Source organism: Cricetulus griseus, chromosome 10, assembly GCF_003668045.3.
Source record: "Cricetulus griseus strain 17A/GY chromosome 10, alternate assembly CriGri-PICRH-1.0, whole genome shotgun sequence".
Classification (NCBI taxonomy): domain Eukaryota; kingdom Metazoa; phylum Chordata; class Mammalia; order Rodentia; family Cricetidae; genus Cricetulus; species Cricetulus griseus.
The window spans coordinates 12,608,550-12,633,112 of NC_048603.1; the positions used below are offsets into that span (position 1 = coordinate 12,608,550).

At 38.5% G+C, this 24,563-nt stretch overlaps 1 protein-coding gene across 22 annotated transcripts in view; it reads right to left on the reverse strand.

Moving 5' to 3' along the window:
• LOC100752044 (regulating synaptic membrane exocytosis protein 2) overlaps window positions 1–24,563 on the reverse strand; it is a 390,889-nt gene that overhangs the window by 171,774 nt on the left and 194,552 nt on the right. For 21 of the 22 annotated variants that reach the window (XM_035449594.1, XM_027431481.2, XM_027431480.2 and 18 more), the window contains 5 exons: window positions 23,548–23,594; window positions 20,519–20,631; window positions 10,907–11,037; window positions 6,216–6,387; window positions 3,436–3,589 (listed from right to left, as the gene is read on the reverse strand). In XM_035449594.1, the coding sequence (XP_035305485.1) occupies window positions 3,436–3,589; window positions 6,216–6,387; window positions 10,907–11,037; window positions 20,519–20,631; window positions 23,548–23,594 (617 nt within the window). The remainder of the gene's footprint in view (window positions 1–3,435; window positions 3,590–6,215; window positions 6,388–10,906; window positions 11,038–20,518; window positions 20,632–23,547; window positions 23,595–24,563) is intronic. The other variant, XM_035449590.1, reaches the window with a different exon arrangement.

A 24,563-nucleotide genomic window follows, 5' to 3' on the forward strand; every position in this document is an offset into this window, starting at 1 on the left:
AAATCTGACTAAATTAAAGATATTAAGATAAGAGCAAAAACTAAAGAAGATAGACAAAATCTAATTAAATTCTGCCTCGGTGCTTGTCGGGAACATGGTTATGTTACAAACTCCAAAATGCAAGCGATAACTGATTGATAGATACACACCGTCACACAGCTAGGGAACAGAAATTGAAGGAACCACTGACAAATATTATTCATTTTGGGATTCTGGGTTTTAAAAACGGCCAGTTTAAAGTTGATTTCCTTCTAAGAAAAGGCAAATATTCAAAAACCTTAAGGATACAGTTATCTAAACATTTTAATATTATTTAAAGAAATGTATGAAAACCACCAAAAAGTAAAGGGATAAATTTGTTTTTTTTTTTTCTCTCTCTCTCTCTGTAATACAATTGACATTTCTGGTGGAGAGAATGTAACTTCCTGTAGTACCAGTTATTAAAGAGACTTATTTTCTAACACTGAATTGAAGTTTAAAAAGTGTAATGATTTTAAAGTTAGCAAATGAGAAATAGTTCATTTGCCAAATTTTCACAAGATTGATCTGGTCTGTTGGAAGCCCACACAGCAGAGCAATTACATAAAGTATTTTAAAGGAACAAAACAGAACTGTGTTTCTGGTATTTGAGTACAGTGGGAACAGACTAAGAAGTAAGCATAAGAAACCATTTCTTTTTTGTTTTGTTTTGTTTTTTCAAGTCAGGGTTTCTCTGTGTAACAGCTCTGGATGTCCTGGAACAGAGGCCCAGGCTGGCCTCAAACTCACAGAGATCTGCCTGCCTCTGCCTCTGCCTCTGCCTCCCGAGTGCTGGGATTAAAGGCGTGTGCTACCAACACCTGGCTACCTTCTCATTATAAAAAAAAAACAAAAAACAAAAAAACAAAAAAAAAAACCACCAAGTCTTTGGTAGTTTTTCTCTGAATTAAGGGCATGTGTTTGGACACTTACTTCCAAACTCTAGGTTTATTACCATGAAAACCAACACTGTAAGGACCTAGGTTTCCCAAGGAGGAGCAGGGGTAAGAAGGTGTGCTAAGGGAATACGGACTACAAGCACCACTGAGGGTTAGAATGCCTTACAATCAGTAAAGACAATGGTTCAAAATGGCTTTCGAATATCGAGACTCAGTGTCTAGAAAGTTCTAGAGTTCATCAGTATTGTAGCATCACAGTCAATAACTCCAACAAGTGGCTGGCACCTATGGTATAAGCCTCAAGGCGAGCGGCGTGAGGAGGCTGACTAAGCCCACACCCGGCTTAGGGAAGGAACCACTGTACCAGGACACAGCAGTGAAGATCAATTCGGATAAAATTTGAAGGCAGTTTTTAAATGTCATGCTTTCTTAGGCTCACTAAAACCTCTATTAAGAGGATTTTTTTTAAAGGTATCTCAACGTCACATTAGATACAATTTTTAAACAGTGTCCATCTCATCAAGTTGGTGAAAGAGTTATACCTCCTACCTAAACTGTGTGTCTTGGGTCAGTCACAGCCCCATAGGCTTGACAGGTACTTGACACAATTAAAATAAATATTTCAAAACAAAAGGGCAAGATAAGACAAACTAAAAATGAGAAACACATGCAATATATTAACTCAAATACGTAAGAATTTAAGTAGAAAGACATAAGCTACCAGAGTTTTGTCAAAAAGGACTTAAGGAAACCTTGGATGAATTGAACAGTTCCAAGCCTATTTATAACGTTGAGCAACTGAAGCCGGTGGAGAGTCTACCTCTGTAAGCACGCCTGGCTGACTCGGCAGCCTGTACACTTACATTGTCTGAACCACTGCACAGGCAACTGCATCACTAGTCTTTACTCTGTGATTTAGCAACGGATTAAATAGACCACAGTGGCCAGAAAGAACGCACAACTTCATTGTAATAACACTGTACTTATTCCAACAGGGTGTAACAGCACTTACAGACAGGGATGCATTGGTGTTTGTGGTCTCATGAGGTTTAAAAAAGACAACAGAAGTTATTTTTAATTCATTTCATCTGAGTGTCTGATACTATGTTTAAAGGAAGGAAAATTCTAATCATTAGAGAGAATTAATTTTTTAAAGGACTTAAAAATGATTGCCGTGGTTTCCTGTGACTGTCATAGGACCAGGCTTTTAAATGTATAAACATCCACCCGCTACACAGGAAAAGGACAGTCTGACCCCCAGAAGAACAGTCAGAGCAGAGGGCATTCACCGTATCCCACCATCACTTAATTGTCAGAAAAAGCAAAACTAATCTCAAAATCTGTAAGCTCTGGAGCAAAAGCTAGTAGTAACTTTTTTTTTTTTTTAAATCTGGAAAACACTATTACACTGTGTGATAGCTGAATACAATAGCTAGTGATTAGAACAAGAACACACTGGTTTGTATTTGAAATTAGTCAATCGTGTGTGTGTGTGTGTGTGTGTGTGTGTGTGTGTGTGTATATAAGTGCGGTGTGTGTGTGTGTATATAAGTGTGTGTGTGTGTGTGTGTGTGTGTGTGTATAAGTGTGTGTGTGTGTATAAGTGTGTGTGTGTGTGTGGTGTATAAGTGTGGTGTGTGTGTGTGTATAAGTGTGTGTGTGTGTGTAAATGTGTGTGTGTGTATAAGTGTGGTGTGTGTGTGTGTGTGTGTATGTGTGTGTGTGTGTGTGTGTGTGTGTGTGTATTATATGTTTGTATGCGCATGGATAGTGGGTACATAGGCAATGTGTGCTTAGGTGTGGAGGCCAGAAATCTCTCTTTTTTGAGACATGACCTCCCACTGAATCTGATGCCCACGAGTAGGGCTTGGATGACTGTCAATGAACCTCAGGAATCTTCCTGTCTTGGCTTTCACAGAGCTGCAACCTGGAACTACAAACGTGTGCCAGCTGCTCATGTGGTTGCTGGGATTTTCAAATCAGGCCCTCTGTTTGCACAGCCCTTCACTAACTGAGTGAGCTCCCGGCCCCGAAAGGTAAAGAACCGTCAGGACTGCACCATGAGTAACGCGACTTCCACCTAGTAAAGGAGGAGATCTAAGCACAGAGCTCTGCCTCAAGTCATTCATTACTAAAGCAGGAAAAAAATCAACTGAAAATGTGAAACATTATTTCAACCACTCTGTTATCGCCGCGTGTCTGAAACTACATGACCAAGTTCTATTATATTAGCTGTCCCATTCCTACATTTAAGAGTATAAATACTAATACCCCCAAAAGTCGTGTTTATTTATGTTCTTGCATCATAATACTCAACCAAAATGACTTCAATATTGTGCATATGAGTGCTATAGGTGTGAAGGCGTCACCATTTAAAATGAATAGCAAGCATCAGTAGCACCCACGAGAAGACGAACAAACGCTTACAAACGCCTATGATGCTGTTTTCAAATTCTGTCAGATGCACAGCATGGTTAGAGACCTTCAATGGAACTGTGCTGCCGTCTGCAAAACTTACTTTGTAACCTGCGTGTGGGGCTCTCTCCGTGGAGCTGTCTTCGTGGCAGATACGGGGACGGGTGAGGGAGCGGCAACGAAGAGACGTCATGGGTCTGCAGTTTGTACCAATGGGGTTCATCATCTAACAGAGCCGTTTCCAATTCTATTAAAATCTGCAATCCAAAGACACAGAAACCTGTTTTATCAGTAATTAAGAAATCTCTTCAATAGTCTTACAACTTTCATAATATTATCACAGTAGTGCTGTTACAACAAAGCAAGGACATTTAATGTTTCCAAAATAGTAAGCATGCTTTGATGGTAACTAAACGAGAATTATTTTCCTAGCTTTTTAGTGATTTTATGCTTTAAATAGTGACATTTATTATATATATCATGACCATCCAGCTAAGAGGATATTAAATTTGCCATGACATAAATATCAATTTTTACTTGTAAAATGTATATGACAACTAATTTTTTCTTTTATTTTCTAACCCCAAAGCATTTTCATTTATAGTTACTAGTATAATAACTTCCTAATAACCAATAAGTGAGAAAAAATTAAAGTATCTATTAACAACCAATCATGCCATGTGATTCATCTTTATTATGAATAGAAAATGACCATCTTTGCCTCCTAGGACAGGGTGCCAAAGCTAAAAAAGGCTAAAATGACTTGTATCTAGGGTAAGATAAGCTTGTTGGTAAAAGAGGTAAAAGGAGTCAAGCTGTCTCCCTTAAACCTTTTTGCTCACTGTACCACACTGATGACAATTCAAAGCAAAACAGCGCACCACCAGGCCCTTAATGATGCTTAACTGTTATACGCCATTAGAGACGAAGAGGAGAAGGCAAGAGAGGGCGTTTAGCACGTACCATAGGATCACATGATGGTACAATGTGAATTTTTAATCATAAGAGAAGTCAGTCTGTAGAAATAACTTTGTTTTCCTTCAGATTGCTGAGCAAGTGTGACAGAGTAGACCTGCCGTGTAAACCGGTGAGGTACGGGGCGGGGGGCTGTTTGGCGACAGGTAAATAATCAAAAGCTGAGGCTTCACTTCCTCAGTGTCCCCTGTCCACTTCCACTCTGAGAGGCACTAAGCTACGGAAGTTAACATGTACTGTGCTTACATAATCCTCCTACTAATCCTGAGCTGCACGCTAGCATCATTTACTTGGCTGAAGATACATCGAAACAGGGACAGATCATCTTGGGGGACACAGGGCTAGGAAGTGATAGTGCTGGAGATGACCAAGGGCCACTGTCAGAGTTACTGTTCCCAAGAACTGCATGGCCCTTCTCTCCAAATGACTCATAGGTTTGTAACTCTGTGTGTGTCTCTGTGTCTGTCTGTCTGTCTGTCTGTCTGTCTGTCTGTCTGTCTGTCTCTCTCTCTCTCTCTCTCTCTCTCTCTCTCTCTCTCTCTGTGTGTGTGTGTGTGTGTGTGTGTGTGTGTGTGTGAGTGGTCTGGTTTTTTGAGATGAGGTTTCTCTGTGTAGTCCTGGCTATCCTGGAACTTGCTCTGTAGACCAGACTGACTCTACAGATCCGCCTGTCCCTGCCTCCCCAGTGCTGGGACTAAGGGCATGCTCCACCCCGCCCAGCAGGTGAACAGCATCTTTATTAGGTGTAAGAGAAGTTTCTTTACACCCTCTCCATGAAAAGTCAGGCCTTGTTGGGATTAAGGGCCTGCACCACTGCCTGGCAAGGTTTGTAGCTCTTTAGGAGACGAAACTCAGTTCATATTTCTGTTTCTTTTTATTTTACCCATGAAATTATCCTCTTATTGAATCAGGAAAACTAGGTAGAATAAAAAAATTAAAGTGGATAACTGCTTGCTTAATCTTGGTATTACATGCCAATACTTAGAAAACCATTTTGCCTCTCATGCCTCTTCAACTTGTTCTCCACATTTCACTTGGAAACACTTTAATCAACACACATTTTAGACAATCTTTGCTTAAACCTTTCACAAGTTCCCATTATTCACAGGATTAATCCAAATAAGAAACGAGTTCTGGGGTTCTGTTAACCTTGAAGCTTCATTTCTTTCGTTCTCTCTGCCAGTTGGAGGCAGGGATCTAAACTCCTCTACCCTGAGGCCTTGTTACTCTCTCTGCAGAGATCTCACCCCCTTGACTACGGTAACTTCTATTCTCATGGGTACTTACTTCCTTTGACTGTCGAGGTACAGCACAGCAATCATATATTCCTACCACAAATTCCTCATCATGCCACAGTATCTGAATCCACACTGAGCTATAAATTCTTGAGGTAAGCCCGAAGAAAAATAATGTATTAGAAGCTATCTAATACATTAGATAGCTTACAAAGTAATCCATAAATAAATGAATAATTGGTCCAATAAAAAAACAAGAAGTAGAAAACACAACACAACACAAGAATACCCCTATCAAGTACAAATCAAACGTTTGTCATCATTCACTAGACCCTGGCCCCATTATTATGGGGGCTTCTTTGTTTTGGTATTAGTTTTCGTTTTGAGATAGAGCCTCACCGTGACAGGCGCACTAAACCTGAATTCCTGAATCAGATGATCAGTTTCCCTAGGAGCTGGGAGTATAGTTATACATTACAGTTCTGCTAAGAGGTTTTAGAAACACTGGTTTCTTTAGTATCATTAGTGTTTATCTTAAAGCAGTAAATTCATTCTGCTAGTAAGTTAACAAACTATGCATATTCCTTCAGATATTTAATATCATGAGTGTTCTAGTGGCAGTCATGACAACAGAATGGGCTGAGAAGACTCAACTTAAACTACTTCCAGGTACCTCTCCTAAGAATTCGCTCTCTTCTTCTCGAACTCTAGCTTGGTCCCAAAGGGTAATTTCAAGCATTCGTTCTCGGAATTCTCTTCGGTGAACAGGAGAATAAATGAAGGTCTGGTTCCATTTGGGTTCCAATGTTTTCTTTACTGTTTTTGTTCTTCTCTTGTTTTTATCACTATATTAATAAAAAGGAAATAGACAAACTTATGTAAACACTTTACATTTTATCCATCTAAATTTTCTCAAGTGAAATATTAATCCCATATTTGTCATATTACAGTTAATGTAAACTTTTAGTTCCTGTTAGATTATAACACAGCTGTATCTGCTCTGTAACTCAGTAAGAGCAACACCTCAAATAAACCTATTCACTTAAGCTACACAAGTTTAATGGTATACATATATATATATATATATATATAGCAACGTTTAATTCATAGAGAAACAACCTACCCAATGAGCAACTGTAATACATATTTTATGAAATAACTATCACAAATAAGAAATAGTATTTGCTTATTAGATAAAAATCAAAACAAAACAAAAACAAAAGCATGCCTTTAAACACACATAATACTGTTTCTATGCAATACAGCCCGAATAATGTGACAGAAACAGGAGCTGAGTATCTTGATGGACAGGACCCATTGCTAGGAGGCTTTCACACTTATGTTGGAAATATTAGTTAGAAAATATGTTAAACGCATATATTACAAATTATATTTACAAACATGTATTATGTTATTAGTAACATTCAAATATACTAAAACATTAAAGATGAGAAGTGGACAATGAACTCTAATTAGCACTGAAATCTGAAGAAGACTAGAAGAATAAGCCATAAATTAATAGAAGAGGCCAGGTGTTGGTGGCACAGGCCTTTAATCCCAGCACTCAGGAGGCAGAGGCAGACAGATCTTTGTGAGTTCAAGGCCAGCCTGGTCTACAGATCAAGTTCCAGGCCAGGCTCCAAAGCTACACAGAGAAACCCTGTCTTGAAAAAACCAAAAAAGAAAAAAAAAAAAACAAAAACAAAAAAAGAAAAGAAAAATAAATTAATAGAAGAGATGGAAGACCAAGCTTTCACACTACTAAGGAACCTGTCTAATGGGCAGAATGCTTCTTGATGTCCCTCACAAACACAGCAACCACAACAAATACTCTTCAAGCTCCACCACCACCTCCTAAAAGAACTATGATACAAACCTGATTTCCAACAAGCAAATACAAATGGGCTTTGAGAAATGACCTGAGTAAAAAGTTCAGATCGGTCTCACATTCTCTGAAGTTACAAACAAACAAACGAAAAATAAACCACCTGGGTGGTGGTTTGCAAGAAAGCTGCTCCCAAGTGAGTGGCACTATTAGGAGGTGGTGCATCAGCATCATTGTGGGGCAGGGCTTTGATGTCTCTTTGGCTCCACTTCCCTCAGTGTGACTGTCAGTCAACTTCCTGAGGGTAGCACTCTCCACCACAGCATCTGACTGCAGGCTGCCATGCGCCCTACCATGACCCTCTGAAACTGTGACGTGAGCCACCTCAACTAGATGTTGGATTTGTAAGAGCTGCCACAGCAATAGAACACTGACTGAGACACACTGGGCCTGGGATATAAAGAACAGGGTAAGGAGAGAGATTTTTATTTTAACCCACTGCCTCAAAAACAAAAAACAAATAAACAAACAAAACAAGAAAAATTGGGCAAAGTAATATAAAGCTAAATAACAAAAGTTAATCAAGAAAATATTCAGTAAACTTTCAGCATCTTAAAAATTAAATGTGAGCAGGTGGGAGGGCTTAGTGGGTTATGACGCCTGCGGCCTCCACGCCTGACAACCAAAAGCAACGCCAGGACCTACATGGTTGAGGGAGAGAACTGACTCTCACAAATTGTCCTCTGACTTTCATGTGAGTGCTATGGCATATGCACAAACCACACACACACACACTCACACGCACACACACTCACACACACTCACACACACTCACACACACACATACATTCATATTCAAACACACAGACACACATACATTCACATACACACAGAAACACACAGACAAGTACATCATGCTCATACTCACACTCACACAACACACACACATTCACATACACACATTCACACACACAAACACACACAGACATACATCACACTCACACTCACACAATGCACACACACATTCACATACACACACACACATTCACATACACACAGAAACACACAGACACATACATCTTACTCACATACAACACACAGAAACACTCAGACAGATACATTCCACTCACACTCATACAACACAGACACACACACACACACACACACACACACACGCACGCACGCACGCACGCACGCACGCACACACACACACACACACACGTACTCATATACACAGAAACTCAGACACACACATCATGCTCACACTCACACAACACACACAGACACACACATTCACATACACACACATTCATATACACACATATTCACATACACACAGAAACACACACATACACACAGACATACACATTGCATACACACTCACACAACACACAGTCACAAACCACACACACAGAGAAACACACACACATACACATACACTCACACACATATGCACCCACACTCACACTACAGACACATACCACACACACACCGAAACACACACACAGATACACACATATACTCAGTCACACATACACATACACACTCAGACATATACTACAGACATATGTACTCACACACACACGCAAATAAATAAATAATGTTGCAATTCAAAAATAAAAATACAATACATGTTTTCTTTACAAGTATGATTTGTTGAACCCTGAGTAACTTGAGAATAAGGCAGAGTTCCGAGTGTAGTATTTGCTGGGGATTTGCACCATTTCATCCCTAGGATTTCTGTAGCAATAAACCACTGTGCACTAAAGAGTCAGAAATTTTAACTGCCAGGCTCGTATGATAATTTGGCCGTGATACCCAACATTCAGCTGAAATTCCGGTCCTATCTGGCCACTCCAATTATGGCTAAATTTTTTTCTTTCTTACATTTCAATATGTGTCTATGGACAAAAGAAAAGAAAGAAAGGACAATCTAAATTGTCAGAAACTAACTTTTTCAAGTTAATTGTAAAGAAAAAACTATACAGTAAGAAGTTTCCTATAACTATAAATATTGTGAAATATGAACATATTCTGAAATTTGTTTTTCAAATTTCCCTTTAAAATGTATCAAGGAAAATGCAATTGCTAATTATCTGCTTACATTATCTTTTTCTTTGCTAGCATTGCTCAGATGATGTTCAAATGCTAAAAGTCTTGGTTTTTTGTTTGTTTTGTTTTGTTTTGTTTGTTTTTCAACACAGGGTTTCTCTGTAGCTTTGGAGCCTACCCTGGAAATCGATCTGGAGACCAGGCTGGCCTTGAACTCACAGAGATCCGCCTGCCTCTGCCTCCCAAGTGCTGGATTTAAAGGCGTGCGCCACCAACACCCGGCTCAAAATCTTGTGTTTTATACAGATGTTTTAATCCCCTATATTCAGCAAAACCTTTGTCCGCATTCCAGGAATTTGATGGACTACAACAAGGATTCTTTTAAGTTTAGAGCAATGGTCTCTCCCTCCCTCCCTCCCTCCCTCCCTCCCTCCCTCCCTCCCTCCTCCCCTCCTTTCTTCCTTCCTAGTCTGCCAGTTCTATTCAGATTAGCCAACTGAATAAGACTGTGAGGTCGGAGCCCAGCCAATGGGGGAAGAAAGGCACAGTCACTACAAGAATGAGATTCAAAATCTTGTCTCACTGTGTTCCCTCTTCAGAGTCCTCTGGACCAAGAGTTAAACTTGCCTTTTCCAAACACTAAAATTTGAGTGGTGGTCTCTTTGTGGTCCAGAGCTTAATTCTAACAAGTATACAACTCAACTTTGGTGAACTTTCTGCTTAAAATAATTAAGGACCAAAGGCGTGCACACGGACTGAAGGTGTGCTCAGAGCCACTGCAAACCACAGAAAAATGATTCAGACTTGAAAGCACAATGCCCTGGAAGCCAAGAGAGAGGTGGGGGAAATGCCCTTTCCATGATTCTTGCTGTAGTCCCTTTTATTTTGATATGCCTGCAATTAAGAGTAGTTAAATGACTTTTGAAAAAAAATAGTTCTCCAATCCTAAATCTCATTAATATCTGGACAGAACAAAATTGATGACAAAAATTAAAATACAGTGCTTAAAGGAGGTGACTATGGGCCCAGAGGTAGTTGGACAATATAGGTGACAAACACAATTCATACATGTTAATTTTATGAAATGTAGTAAAACAACAAAAACAATATGGCCAAGAGGTCTAGATATAAAAGTGGAGAAGAATATGAAAACATTTTAGTTCCAGTTCCAACTCTGTTTACTACATAACCTATTAAATTTTTTATTTAAAAAATAAATTTTAGTAATTTAGGCATAGTAACATATACTACTTAAGAAACACAACATGCAGATGGCTTAAGGTACATATTTAAATAAAACCGTATGTAGTAAATGCAAAGTTCTAAAATAATCTCAAGTACTTACTGTTCAACAGAATGATTGAATTTTAGAATTTCACAGCTCTCTGACTACCATGACACAGAGTAATGAATGATAAGGAACTGAAACATTCTCTGCTTTCCCACTCGTTTTTAAGAGCATGTATGTTTTAGTTTCAAATTCCTACCTTCTGTCTGGAAGAAAGTAAATTTTAACATATGGATTCCTTGGCCTCCCATCTTCCCTGGAAGGGAGATCCTTTGCTCCCAAAATTGTAACTATCAACTGGTGACCAACCTTGTCAAACCATAGTTTGATCTGAAAAGCAAAAGCATTGATTATCAGCTCAAAACTCACTTCCAATACATGTTCACATTTGCAGTCTTTATACCATTCTCTAGTACTCATATTAAGAAAGGTAACATTTCCCCCAGTAAACTGTGATTTGTTAAAATAAAAGGATATACTATAATAACTTCAATGAGTAGATGAATTGATTCTGATGTTTTAGTTTCATTGGTTAATCACTTGGCTTTATCCTATGCAGATGTGAGGACTTATTAATGAAATATACTAATGATACTGTTGAGTTACATACTTTGTGTACAATGATTCTGCTAACTGTCTTCGTGTAAGAATCACTGTGGTTCTTTTTGGTCACCTATTAAGTTGTAAATAAGTGTTCTAAATGCAGTGCGTGGGCAGGACCAAGTAAGCAGTAAGGTGAGGTAATTTTCAAGCAAACGTCTTGTCTCCATAGTAAAACAGATTTCAAAGGATAGAAGAAGGCTTACTAGTAGCTTTGATAGATTCCTTTAGTTCGTGTTTAAAATGATAATAAACTCCCCTTTTAAATTTTTTAGAGGCATAGTTCCTTCTTCGGTGAAGACAATACATAACATCCTTAAAATTGTAAGGTTTCACTTTAAAATGTTAAAAAAAAAATTGCTGTGTCATAATTAGGGATTGGCACTTCATGTCATCTTTTAACTTGACAAGTCTCATCTCCCACAATTCACACCTTTGCTCCTCGCTCCCTGTGCATCATCTGTCTGGATCTAATCCAGATGCATGCACTACCTACGAGTCAGCATCTCTGACCTCAAGCTTAACACTGAAATAGAACCAAAAACTTAGAACTTGACAATCATAAATTTAAGTTAGACATGAACCACAGTTCCAATTCCACAATGGTTTGGGTGGGTCCCTCCTTAAATATTCCAGAAAATCAGAGGCTGACTCAGGTGTATTAACAGCTTAAAATATATATATATATAAAATTATTTCTGCTCTTGCCTTGTCAGGGTTAGAAGGGATGAGCCCTCTTACAGGAATAAGAACAAGAGGTATCCAAAATTTAAAAGTGGCTAGTACTAGTTTTCATGTTGTAAAGTAAGTAGTTTTATCTTGCTATTCCATAACAAAATTTTTCTACCAGCTAGGAAATTCAAAAATAGAACCTCAACAAGATTTGTCTTAGCCTGTGTTTAATAAATATCTGACAAGTGCTCTTATCTGGAGTATTGGAGAATTACAGATTTCTAGGCTAGCCTTTTACCTACAAACTAAAATGAGATCTTAGAATTTTAAGAAATGGAAAATTCATTCAAAAGATCAAGGACCATCCTTATCCCCTAAAGAAAAACAGGTCTAATGGCTAGACACAGTGATGCCTGAAACACCAGCTCTCAGGGACCAAAATAGGAGAACTGTGACCAATCTACAAACCTAAAGCTAATCTGAGCTACAAAGCAACACTGTCTCAAACAAGAACGGAAACAACCAAAAACCCAAGAGGGATGGGCTGGGGACTGACTCAAAAACTTGAACGGAAAAAAAAAAAAAGCTTTCAATCTGCATGCTTATCAATATTAGACTACAGACAGAGATGAGGAACAAACTGGGGAGAATAAGCTATTCTCTGCACAAAAGCTAAGAGAGGAAAAATGAAGAAATTCAAATGTTTGATTTTCATGGGATGAAGGAAATGTCGACAGTCAGAGTCTTCTAGAACCTGTGATGAAGGTCAGATTATTTATATATCCTCACTTCCACCAATAACAGCAACTCTGACACGCTTATTTCTTCCCATAAACTGATATCTTCAGATTTCTCTGTACAGCCAACCACTACCACTGTTTTCTATTTCTTACATAAACACCCATTAGCTTTATCGGTTTGATACTGTTGCCACAGTATGAGACTGTGAACTAAATTATACTGCCCAAATATATGAGTATTGACACTATTAAATAAGAGCCTATCCCATTATGAAAATCAGACTTTTTCAGAAATTGTCTTGAACTGGGCATCTACTAATAGGCCTAATTTTCCATTTTATTACAGAGTGTGCATTGAAGTTTTCAATAGATATCCAAGTCAAACAGGACTTATTATCCATTCTATCTGGCATATTCTTGAACCTGTGTTTTATAAATAATGTTTAAAACATAACTTCTTTGCTCCCCAAAATATAACAAAAATACAACCTGATTCTACCCTTGACAAGCCTTAGTTCAATTAATTTAATAAAAATCTTGGTACCATTTTAATTGTTGAATATGACTATCCTCTCAGCTTTACTATGTAACCAATTTAGATGGTTCATAATAGAAATTTAGCATTAGACATAAATATTTTCTATTATATGGCATTAAGTACAATTATTAGTTTAATTACTTAAAAGTATTATTCAAAGCCAACATTTTTTAAAAAACATGCAACAAAGCAGGGAAGGCATAATACTACTTTTAACATAACTATATTAGCATTACTGTACCATATAAACAATATCCTAATGAAAAGAGGCAAAGAACTTGTACCCAAGTAGTCATAAAAACAAATGGAATGATTACATACAAACAAAATGATAACATTTGGATTATAATTTTTTTTTGTTCTTTCAAACTCCAAAAGTTGATTCTTATATATCAAATGCAAAAACCATGTTTTAAATAAGGTACAAATATATTTGCCAATCTCCTCAAGGAGTCATTGCTTGGAAAATGCAAGAGAATGGAGATGTGATGTGGTATAATGAATGATTTAAAGAGACAGCAACCTTCGTGTAATAAAAGAAAATATCTAGAGTTTAAAATCAGCTACTCCAGTCAATGTTACAGAGATTAGCAAAATCTACGCCGAAACTGAATAGAAATGCCACTTTGAAACCTCGACATTTGAGTACTTCAATAGCTTACAAAACAGCTAACAATGATTGTCTCTTTAAATTTGTATTCAGTATTCTAATCTCCATGCAGAAGTTTACAAGCTGCCTTATAAAATGATTTGGAAGTCAATAGTATGGTTTGGAGCAACATACCAAAGAAAGTGTTCCTACTACGCATTTTCCAAAAACATACAAATAAGGGGGATAAAACACAACTTTAGTTTCTATCAGGCAGACAAAGCCTTTACCTGAACCCTAGGAACAAAAGGCGTTGTTCTTCTACTAAGGCTTTGGCTCTGGTAAGCAAAATTAAAGAAAAAAGCAATAAAACAAAACCAAAAAGGACAATATGCTGGAACTAAAAGACCAAAAGTAAAAATAAACACATAAAACTGTCCCTTAAATACAATGTTTTCATGACAATATATTTAAATTAAGTATTTCATCATAAGAAATAAATATTTCCCAATGCTAAAATAGATGAAAGGTATTCAATGCATCATAAAATATTATAACTTATTTGATCATATTCTTAAAACATAGTCAAAATAATAGGAATTAAGACCGAATTACAAGGACTTAGATAATATAATTTTAAAGGATGGTTAAAGCATAACCCCAAAATGAAGAAATTTAAAACTTTACCCTTAAACACACTACAGATGGCCTGTGATATCCATGGGTGACTGGTCCCAGGGTACCCACAAATACCAAATCCACTGGAGTTCAAATCCTTTATGTAAAGTGACATAGTATATGCACAAAACTAGTAGGATCTCTATGCTTTCATCATCTCTAGAGTGTAAGTGCTAATCTACAATGTCAAATAGAATACAAACACTATAAATTGTTCGCTTTTTATTATTTAGGAAACAATTACAACATTAAAGTCTATAACTGTTCAACAGAAGCGTAAGATTTAAAAAAAAAAAAAAAAAAAAAAACTGATCCACAATTGTGTAAGTGTATGGGTGTGAAGGCTGCTGAAGTCTAATTGTTCATAGCGTAGAGTTAAGCCTGACAGAGGGCACCCGACCTACGCTCACTGCATTGCGTGAGATATTGTTAAGTGCCAGTCACACCTGCTAACAACAGAATCTCATTGCTTTTTATTTACAGAGTTCTTTATAGTTCCTGAAAGTTTATGGCATGTTCATTGCCTCAGGATACTCCCAACAGCTTCGGAGATAACTGCTCTTATATCCCCAACAAGCAAGTGAAAAAAAAAAAAAAAAAAAATGAAAAGCTCTAGATTCAACTCTAAATGCTCAAAGGGTAGTAGGACATAAACACAGTTCTCAGAATAAAACAAACAAACAAACAAAACCAAAACAAAACAACAACTAATTTCTTTACTCAATTCCTTAAGCTTTTATTTTCAAACCAATTTTAGTAATTCAAAAACATCATAATAACCTAGTCCAGGTTTCCAGTCACAGAGCAAGAATAAAATCCGTGGCTGAGAATGGATTTAAGGTCACTTGAGTTCTGCTTCCCTCAACAAGATTCCAGGTCTCTTACATCTGTTGAGGATTGATCCTCACCAGCTGCCTCTGTCTTCCTGCTGTCACAGAAACTAATAGGAATAATGGGAAGGCTTCTGCCAGGTACAGGACCCGCTGCACCCTCATGACATTTAAGTAAGACATCTGAAACCTACAACCTTCACCAGGAGTCACCTTTCTTTCTCTTCAAACAAAAAACAAAAAACAAAAAATAAGCATCAAGCCTGAGCATTTTTCCTTTTCAAATGGAGACATACCTCAAGAGGAGGAGCTCAGGACAATGGGGGTAGTGTCTGCCTGAGTAAATCTGCATGCATACAGTTTAGTAAGTAGGGGAATGGGGTTACATTCCCACAGATTAACTAGATCTGCTCAAGGGACAGGGCATTCTAGAGATTTTATTTTCCTGCTCCCATCTCTACATGTTTAAAATAAAATATGTCAAAAAGGGAATATTTTATGAACGTATATTACTTCATAAAATAAAGGGCCTATGTTAAAAAAGAATATTTAAGAAATTAATCCTTTATAGCAAACAGTTTTCCATTATCTAAAACACCTTGAAACAAGCCACTATCAGATTTCTAAATACATGTCTTTTCATCTTTATGTTCACCCACGAGTTTATACATTAAAGATGACTACAAAATATGTGTGTTCTTAGGTGGACATTTCAAATGATGTAAAATATACAAAACACACAATCAAACACTTAAGGCTTAAAATTCAGAAGCAATTACTGCACTGGGAAGCTGTGGAATTCTCTTTTCCAGGGAATTTCGATCTTTGCCACTACCCAGAAAAAATAGGCCACACCCTGAAGGCCCTCTACTTCACCCACCGCTGCCATTGGCCCTAAAATTTGATGCAGGAATAGTGACACTCTGTCAGTGTCCAATGTCACTGTCACTATTCCTGGCAACGTGATCCTTAGGACATGTTTCCATGCAGCATGTCTAGGTGTGTGTGAGACCAAAGAATTCAAACATTAATGCTGAAATATAAAGCTTTTAAAGGTGCAGTGGGACAGCCGGGCCTTGGTGGCGCATGCCTTTAATCCCAGCACTTGGGAGGCAGAGGCAGGCGGATGTCTGTGAGTTCGAGGCCAGCCTGTTCTCCAGAGCGAGTGCCAGGATAGGCTCCAAAGCTACACAGAGAAACCCTGTCTCGAAAAACAAAAAACAAAAACAAAAAAAGTGCCTTTTATTCCAGCGCACAATGGAAAGCCAGGGGCAGGAGTTTCTGTTAGTTTTATCCTAGCACGGAACCAATAGCATGTTCCAGGCCAGTAAGAGCATATAGTGATTGACTGTTTCAAATTTTAGAAAGTAAAAAATAATGAGGAAAGAAATAAATAAGGGAGGGGAGGAGGGAAACCGATACCTTCATAAATACAGTATTTTAAATGTTCTGGAGTTCCATAAAGGGAGATATGAAAAACATACAATTATTCTAAAATTACTCAAATCTCTTAAATGGGCAAATAAAATTGATATTTGTAATATTTAGTAAAAATGAAATGCAAACATATTAAGATAAAGTAGCTTTGCAACTATAAATCAATCACAGATTCTATAATGAAAAACAAATAATTATCAGTGGAATCAAAAGTGTAAATAGCTTCTATAGAAAAAAATTAATAATTCTGAACTTTTTTTCACTGAGAAAAAGAATGAGGTATCTTAGCATAACAGCCTACTAGCCAAATACTGTAAGCAGATTTAATTTTTTTCAGAATCACAAAGGTTGTCTTGCAAACGAAGAAATAGCTAACTTAGAAGGAGTTAAACTAAGGGGACGCTGCCGCTGAAGGGCCTAACACGGGGTTCAGGAAGAATAAACTTGCCTGGGCTCATCCGGATTTTCTCATCAAATACACTAATGGCCCTTTGTGACTAAGTCCTAGAACAATAAGAAGCCGCAGGGTTTAGCATGGAGAGAAAATTAATTGCACATTATAAATAATTTACAAATTAATCAACTTCTTTGAGTCAAAAATGCAAACAGGAAATATCTACTGTGTGTTTCCTGTTTGAAAAAAAATTAGTAAATGAGCTAAACAAATTAGCAAATCACCTCAAATATGTACAATACTTTCGGATCTCAGGCATTAGCAATGTCATGACTTTGAGAGAAATGAACCCAACTAGAATTTCTCAGAGCAAAGCTGTCCACAGAGGAGAAAGCTGGGATGCAGTGGTGGTGGCTAAGGCAAGTTATCAGCCTGAGTGAACCTACAGTGACTTGAGATAGGACCCTCCAGGCACGCCTTGATCCATTAGTTGAGGAGGAGCAACCTGTCTTAATTATGGGTGAGCCGTTCCCTGCACGAGGTCGGGGGCCACTTGACGTGGAGAAGGGAATCTGCCGCCGCACCCCCCCCCACGACACTACGCACGCCACGCACGCCACGCACGCCACGCACGCTCTCTGGTGGCTGTACAGGAGCCACCCACGCTGTCTGATGGCCGTATAAGAGCCACCCACGCTCTCTGGTGGCCGTACAGGAGCCACCCACGCTCTCTGGTGGCCGTATAAGAGCCACCCACGCTCTCTGGTGGCCGTACAGGAGCCACCCACGCTCTCTGATGGCCGTACAGGAGCCACCCACGCTCTCTGGTGGCCCTATAAGAGCCACCCACGCTCTCTGATGGCCGTACAGGAGCCACCCACGCTCTCTGGTGGCCGTATAAGAGCCACCCACGCTCTCTGGTGGCCGTATAAGAGCCACCCACGCTCTCTGGTGGCCGTATAAGAGCCACCCACGCTCTCTGATGGCCCTATAAGAGCCACCCACGCTCTCTGATGGCCGTATAAGAGCCACCCACGCTCTCTGATGGCCCTATAAGAGCCACCCACGCTCTCTGATGGCTGTATAAGAGCCACCCACGCTCTCTGGTGGCCGTACAAGAGCCACCCACGCTCTCTGATGGCCGTATAAGAGCCACCCACGCTCTCTGGTGGCCGTACAGGAGCCACCCACGCTTTCTGATGGCCGTACAAGAGCCACCCACGCTCTCTGATGGCCGTACAAGAGCCACCCACGCTCTCTGATGGCCGTACAGGAGCCACCCACGCTCTCTGATGGCTGTACAAGAGCCACCCACGCTGTCTGATGGCCGTATAAGAGCAGCTGCTTCAGTTCCTGAGGCCTCGGCTTCCCTGCCATGACCCACGGTGCCCCGAACCGTGAGACGGAGCACACCTTCTCCTTGGGCAGCTCTTTCATGCTAGCCACGCCAACAGAAAGGAAGCTAACAGAAAAGGGTAGAGCTGGACGTCCTGAGAGTTTTCCCAAGACGTGATACAGGTAGGCATGTTTTAAAACCACATCTTCACAGCAAACCAAACTTGCCTGTAGGCTAACAGAGATAGGAAGACAGATGTGCAGAACCCAGGAGAGCATCTCATACAAAGAATAAGAATGGAATTCAAAGCTGTATAATAATAAAAGGCATTCTTTCTTGTTCATTTATATTCCTGGTGACTGGGACTACGATTTCTGTCAGAACTTAAAATTTATGTGTGTATGTACACATATGTATGTATGTATGCATATACACATAATATGTACATATAAAATAGGTGTTTGATAGATTAGATGTAATTACAATAGCTTTTTAACATTCTCAAGTTTATACTTTAGCATGTGGATTATAATTTGACTTCTAAAAAGTTCTCTCGACACTAATTCGCTATAGTAAAAATAAGCAACATTTATATGTACCTCAGTACTTCAGTGGCATCCTTACAATAATTATATAAATTAGAAGTTAAAATGCAGTATTATAGTTATGAAATAAAGTAAAGAGGAATTTTAAAGATAAGACAAAGTCTGTACAATAATAGAGAATAAAGAGAGCTCAGGCCATGTGTGGCAGCAGCTGGAGGACCATCCAGTTCAATGCCAGCCTGGTCTACATACTAGTTTTCTGTCCAGTCAAGACTACAAAATAAAATTCTAAACCCCCCCCCAAAAAAAATAAGAGAAAGGAAAAAGAAAATGCAAAAGTATGTGAAATTTCATTTTAAAAATATATGCATGCATTACCAAAAGTCATATGCACTGTGGGGATTATTAGTGATTTTACTTTGGAGTTTTCTATACTAGATTTCTGATAGTAATATGAATTATGTTCATAATCCCTCTCCTATTTGTATGTAAATTAATTGTGCATCTGTGCATTATTTCATAGTGCTATGTAATTAACATTTTTTTAAAGATTTTATTTATTTATTATGTTTACAACATTCTGCTTCCATGTGTATCTGCACACCAGAAGAGGGCACCAGATCTCATAACGGATGGTTGTGAGCCACCATGTGGTTGCTGGGAATTGAACTCAGGACCTCTGAAAGAGCAGCCAGTGCTCTTAACCTCTGAGCCATCTCTCCAGCCCCGTAATTAACATTTTAACTAAATTCATAGACTACTTTCCTTTCAAGCTATAAAACAATACACTTTTCATATTAAGCTACAATTACACCGACTTTACATTACTGTCACAGCCTTAGCAGTTTTGTCCCTCATATTATTTAGTCCTGTCTGTTGATAAAAAAAAAAAAAACACCTCTAGAATCCTTATATATGTGAACAATACTAAAAGCCCATAAATTTATTATCAAAGTTACCCCAAGTTCCCATAAGATTGAAAAGCAAAGAATACATGAACAATTGTTTCTGCTTTAATATAGACTTTGTATGATACGCCATTTTCCTCTCTCTGAAAAAAAAAAAAAAAAACAAAAAACTATTGCAATTCCCAGTCATTTTTAAATGAAGAGTAAAAACCATCACCTCAACTTCTGGAATAATAATTAAGGTTAAAAAAGGGGTTACATATCTTCATTTAAAAAAAATCATTAAACCCTATAAACCTAACATTAAATTAAAGCATTACAATAAATAGCCCAAATTAAATTTTAAGTAACTACAAATTATCAAAAATAAAAAAGCTGACAGAGAGGTAAAGACACAATTATGTTCTAGGAAGAACGTTGATGAGAACAAAACAAAAAAACAGAAACAAAAAGAAAGGAAAGAAAGAGAAACCAGAACCTCTAACATCACATTTTTAAAACATCATTTAATATTCCCAAGGAGATGAATCTAGAGATTACATACTGAAAGCTGTCCGGATAAGAACTGCGGGGCATCCCTCAGCATGCCAGGACTCATGGGAGAGGTAACGGATATAGAAGGACGATCCATTTTTTGAGATTCAAATGAGCTAGAACCTGAAATGACAATTACACATAAAGAGCAATAAAATGCCTCCTCACTATTTCAGAACACCAGGCATATTTCTTTATAATGTTCTTAAATGTCATTTTATACAGACCGTTTTGTTGCCAGAACTCGATAAACAATCTTAAAGGGTTTTTGGCCATGTGTTGCCATTGTTTCAGACAGTTGTTTTCCTGTTGTGGTTTAGTTTGTTTCTGGGTTAAGTGTGCTTTCGGGGTTCCCTACGACCCAGTTACGCCTCTGCTGAGCTGCCTGTGACAGCCAGAGGCTCTACTGCAGGGTTTATTTCTCTATTACTCGGTGTGTTCTGCACGCACGCTACAACGAAGGCCCATGAAGTATGGAAAAGGAAAAAGAGCCGAAACATGAGCCAACACACCACCTTAGGAAGCCTGAATGCTGGGAACCTAAGTGCTAGGGTGTCCAGAGACAGGAAATGCTCCTGGGTGACCAGTAAGTCGTATCTTGAAGACTATATGTGATACCCTATGTGTGACACCCTATGTATGTGTGTGCCCTATGTGTGACACCCTATGTGTGACACCCTATCTATGTGTGTGCCCTATGTGTGATACCCTATGTGTGACACCCTATGTGTGACACCCTATGTATGTGTGTGCCCTATGTGTGATACCCTATGTGTGACACCCTATGTGTGACACCCTATGTATGTGTGTACCCTATGTATGTGTGTGCCCTATGTGTGACACCCTATGTGTGACACCCTATGTATGTGTGTGCCCTATGTGTGATACCCTATGTGTGACACCCTGTGTATATGTGTGCCCTATGTGTGATACCCTATGTATATATGTGCCCTATGTGTGACACCATATGTATGTGTGTGCCCTATGTGTGACACCCTATGTGTGACACCATATGTATGTGTGTGCCCTATGTGTGACACCCTGTGTGTGATACCCTATGTATGATGCCCCACATACAACTATGTAGGAGGGGAAAAAGAAAATAATAGATGTGAGAAATCCAGAAAGCACTAAGATTTCCATCCTACTACCCAGACCAGAAAGCACCCGTCTTTCCCCCGTGTACCAGCTGTCAACTCTAAAAAGCACTGGAACTCAGAACTGTGTAAAGGTTACAGGAGAGGAGGGGCGGGCAGTGGAACTTACTTTGGAACCACCGTGACCTTATAACACCTTTGGGACGGGACTAAATGTCAGAGGCAAGACTAGAGTTGGAAATCGGCCTGTGGAGCTGTGTGCCTGCTTAGAAATGCGTGGGCATAAAGTCAGCCCTGGAGACTGTATCACGTGAAATGATGGGGACACCTTTCACCACATCTCACAAGGCTTCAAGAGCATCAGACAACAGGAAAATTAGTAAATAGAATACATTCTTTAAGCGTCAGGGATAGAGACACTGGCAGCACCTTTTAATCATAAAGCTTCGGCAGTCGCTTAGCTGGCCGTTAAAAACCATACAAAGTAAATAATCTACAGAAGAGCCCAGAACAGAGACTTAAAGACCGGTCCCTGGACACGCACATAAATGGATGCTTAAAGAATAAATGTTTGGAACCACTTTGAACACAGACTCTTGTCTCTTCGGGAACTAGTTTCCCAGAGCAGCCTGAGGGCTTTTTAGACAGCCACAATAAAATAAAGGGTTTCCTATTACGTCCATGGTGTCTTACTGATACAAGGGGAAAAAAACTTTGCCTGCCCCATAGTTTTTAAAAAGAATAGTGATAACATAGCAACAACACCAAACAGCCGCAAGTCCTAAATAAAATGAAGCAGCCCTGTGTAATTCCAATGTTTGCTTATTACGGTATAGATTCATTTGAGCAGGACCAACGCTATCTTGTCATTAAGATAGTTACATTTCCAAGCTTTGCTTTGCTTAGGCACGACTGCATGCAATAATTTTAACGACAGAATCAAAGTGTTAGGTATAGATATCTCTTGGACAGCATTTCCCAAGAGCTCCCGTATCTTCCAAGGGCAAGTGGAAGTCCTCACCGCGCTTTAACGGCTGAGCTGTTGGCTGCCACTGTTCCAGCATCATCCTGACCATCTCCCCCTTGCCAGCTCCAATTGTCCACACTGTTCAGCCTCTGCTGCTTTAAATGAGCCTGCCTAGCACCCCTGCATCATCAGACATCTGTACCTCTTGCCTGTCAAGCTTCCCCCACCACAGCCACCCTCTGAAGTTGTGCCCCGGCTACTTCCCGGTTTTTGTCTTATGCTAATCAACATTATTTAAACTGCAACCCTCATCTTCTCTCCCAGTGTCCTTCACACTACTCTTAGGTCAGTCGAGAAACAGTCCATCAGAAAACAAATAGCAGTTCAAGACAAATAGTAAAAATAATTGTGCCTTTGGCTGTTTGAATTTATATGTTCATTGTTCCTTTACTGCTGTGATCTCAAATTAGAACTACCATCTTAGTGTCAAGAAAATATAAATCAGAGAAAATAAAACGATTCAATAGTTATTCTAAACATACCCTTTACAAAGAGAAAGGAGTTACAAAGTTCCAAATTTTAAATTTTGTGGGAAATTTGGGGAGTAGGTAGCTTTGGAGAATGATAGAAATGACTTTTCATTGTGACAGATACGTGGGTCCATAAGCAGCCAAAACATAACAGCATTCTTGTTAGGCAGGTATTGTAATACACCTTGGTGAAGCTACTTTAAAAACCCATAGTAACAATGGCAGGGGAAAAATAAAATAATACTGAAGTTATTAGAGGTTGCTTTTTTCCCTACGGTGTTAATGAAATAATATGAAAATTTCCATTTTATATGGAATTTAAAAATCAGTATTTGAGACAATAGTTTTTATTATCTTATGCCATACTGATAGATTAATCTCTTCATTAGACCTTTGACGAATGGCATGTCGCTCAATGACACACCCTAGAATGAATTAAACTTACTGGATTCCAGTTGTGCATGTGTGCTGTCCGGTATCCTAGGTATATCTCTGAAATGACAGAAAAGGATAAAAGAATAAACTTTTAACAATTGATGCATCTCCTATTGTAACCAAAATTACAAAAAGGTGATAAATGAAAAGTGAGGATAGTGGAAGCATTATGAAAATAAGACCAACCACAGCTTTTTGTTTTATTTTTGGATAAACTGGCCTTGACCTTCTATGTAGGCGATGATGGCCTGGAATTTGCCACATAGTTCTGCCTTCTCTTCCCAAGTCTGGGATCACATGTTTGCAGCTAGTTCTAGCAGGAATTAAAATCTATGCACATTTGTAGCAGATTTACAAAACACACACTTTATTTCTTATGTGCTTCACTGTATAAACATCTACTCTTAAAAAAATGCTCTGTTTTCAACAAGGTTAAGTTTTTATAAACATGCATTAATTCAATTCTTTATTTTTGCCTTCTCTTCTAAATAAATTATAATGGAACTCAAATATCATTAAAACAATCCAAGTATAACTAAAATTTTAAAAGGTAGTGGTTACGTTGGTAGCAGACAAACATGATTCTTATGGGAACTTTCAATGGTTGCCTTGTAACCATATTTACACCAAAAAACCTACACTTATTTGATATAGAAGACTATAAATTACTTAGAATATTAAAAAATAATTTGAGTGTATTTTAACACTAAAATATATTTGATTAATACACTAAGCTGATACACCATGGTTTTACCATATTACCAAACTTTTAAAAGGCAAAAGGCTACTGCCCATTCTTTCCTAAGTGAATGGAAACAGGGCACGATTTCATGGAATAATTTCTGTAGCCTCCGTACATAGATGCTGTTAACCATTCAATAATTCAATAATCATTCAATAGTCCACTGTCCAGTTAAACATTTTTGTACTTAATATTGATACACTTTTATATTATCATAGAATGTAAGTTTCTGCAGAAAAAGGACTGCCTGACACTTCATGAATAATTCTCACAGCTTAGATGAC